The sequence below is a fragment of the Populus trichocarpa genome, chromosome 3, assembly GCF_000002775.5.
Source record: "Populus trichocarpa isolate Nisqually-1 chromosome 3, P.trichocarpa_v4.1, whole genome shotgun sequence".
Taxonomy (NCBI): Eukaryota; Viridiplantae; Streptophyta; class Magnoliopsida; order Malpighiales; family Salicaceae; genus Populus; species Populus trichocarpa.
This window is the reverse complement of record NC_037287.2, coordinates 12,612,831-12,614,680: the sequence shown is the minus strand read 5'-3', so window position 1 is coordinate 12,614,680 and position 1,850 is coordinate 12,612,831. Positions and strand designations below refer to the sequence as shown.

Here is a 1,850-nt window from a genome sequence, read left to right as displayed (position 1 = left end):
GCTGTTTTTCTACTATTGCTGCTGTTGAGACTGTTTTTTGGCTGCTACGAGAGGTTGTCGTTGTGTTTGGATGTTGTTGAAAACATTGCTAGCTGTGTTTGCTACTGTTAAAGGGAGAAAGAAGGTTGCATTTTTCTCTCCTAATCAACTTATCAACATGAGCTCTAAATCACTAGTTTAACAAGGATTCTAAACACAAATCTTTTCTAACAAGGATTCCAACTTAGATTAGTATCTAACTAATATCTCATAGTTATGTGGAAATCGAAGAAGTATATTTGAAAGGCCTGCAACTTCATTGCAAGAAATTAACCTCATAATGATTGATTTCACACACCAGTCTGATGATCGTTTGCTATATAACAATGGATTGGTTTGTAAGAAAAATATTTAAGATTGATGATCAACTGTGAGAATATACATTAACATTAATTCTTGCGGAACATGACGAGATTTTCATATTTTACTCAATACTGATCATCTACATTAATCCCAGACTGACAAATACACAAAAAACTGCTTGAAAAAGAAACATGTAGAATATATAAAAAGATTACTACAAAACAGTTCATTAAACAAAATAAGCAAAACCAGTCATTTGCCCTCTCCATGCTCCCTGCGGTTTCTTTCTTTCTTTCTTTTTCAAGGGAGAGGCCCATAATTACATCATGCATGAATGTAATGATGCACAGTAACGCTTTCCCTTCCTTTTAAATCTTCACCTACCTGCCTTTTTCAAGATTTGAATATGAGACAATATCGATCGAGGATAGAAGGTGAACAGCGTATCTCACAACAACCCCTCCTTGTCGAAATCCATAGATGACTTACAAGAAGGCGGGAGGGAGTACCTGGATGAGAAACCCCTTCCCAAAAGATCATCATCTTCATAAAGTTTTGCACCCTCGTCGAAGTTAAGGGCATAGCTCGAAGGATCATATTGGAATTTTCCATGTTGAGGATTGCCACCGCCTGGCTTCTTATTGAACCTCCGCAGGAATGTTTTCCATTTAGGGCCTGCAACTAGTTCTGACCAATCCCGGATTTTCATCCATCCCTGAAACCACCATGATTCTCGGTTCGCTGTGCAGTCTGCAGGCTTGATTCTTTGCCAAAAGTCTGATCCAATAATACAACTGCAATATGACGGTCGATCTGTGGTTAAGAATGGTATCCAACAGCACCCTCTTTTGGCAAAAGCGAGGTCATGGATATCATCGTTATTACCATAAGAAGAAGGGGAAACATCTGGGGCCTGAGATGACATTTGATCAGGGCTACCAAATGCCAAATGGGTTTGCAGACCACAAGAGAGAATCAGAAAATAATAAATTAGTAGTAAGTCTCTCCTCTGCAAACCCTAGATAGCTCTTAAATTGTTTTTGGGCGGTGACATCTCTCACAAATAAGAGAGGAATTGTTGGGTTTGTTGCTATTTTTCTTTTTTGGGATGGCCTCCTTGCATCTGGAGGTTATGACAGCAAAGAGTGCGGAGTTTAGAAGGGTAGAAAGTATAAATTGGGCAATTAGCATCTAAAAATAGTGAAATGATACATAAACAAGAATTTGCGGTGAATTAAATAGCATATTTTCCTATGGCCACATCAATTAAATGTTATTGTATGTGAGAATAATGATAAAATTAATTTTAATGGATATCGTTGTTTATAACTGTGATTTTTACTTAAATTCAAAATTAATTAATTAACTAGTTCATAAAAAAATTTCTAAAATTATCAAAAGCAGAACCTCCAAAATTTTTGAGATTTAAAGATTCGATGATCAGAGCAGTATTTTATATTTGAAAGTACATATAAAACTTTTTAAGATTTTAATTGAAGTCTATTTTT

The 1,850-nt window shown here is 35.9% G+C and overlaps 1 protein-coding gene across 1 annotated transcript; it reads right to left on the bottom strand.

Moving 5' to 3' along the window:
• Positions 1-790: 790 nt before the first annotated feature.
• On the bottom strand, positions 791-1,267 carry LOC7491898 (uncharacterized). Its single transcript, XM_002303427.3, has one exon. The coding sequence runs from the start codon at positions 1,265-1,267 to the stop codon at positions 791-793; it is 477 nt and encodes a 158-aa protein (XP_002303463.3).
• Positions 1,268-1,850: the final 583 nt, after the last annotated feature.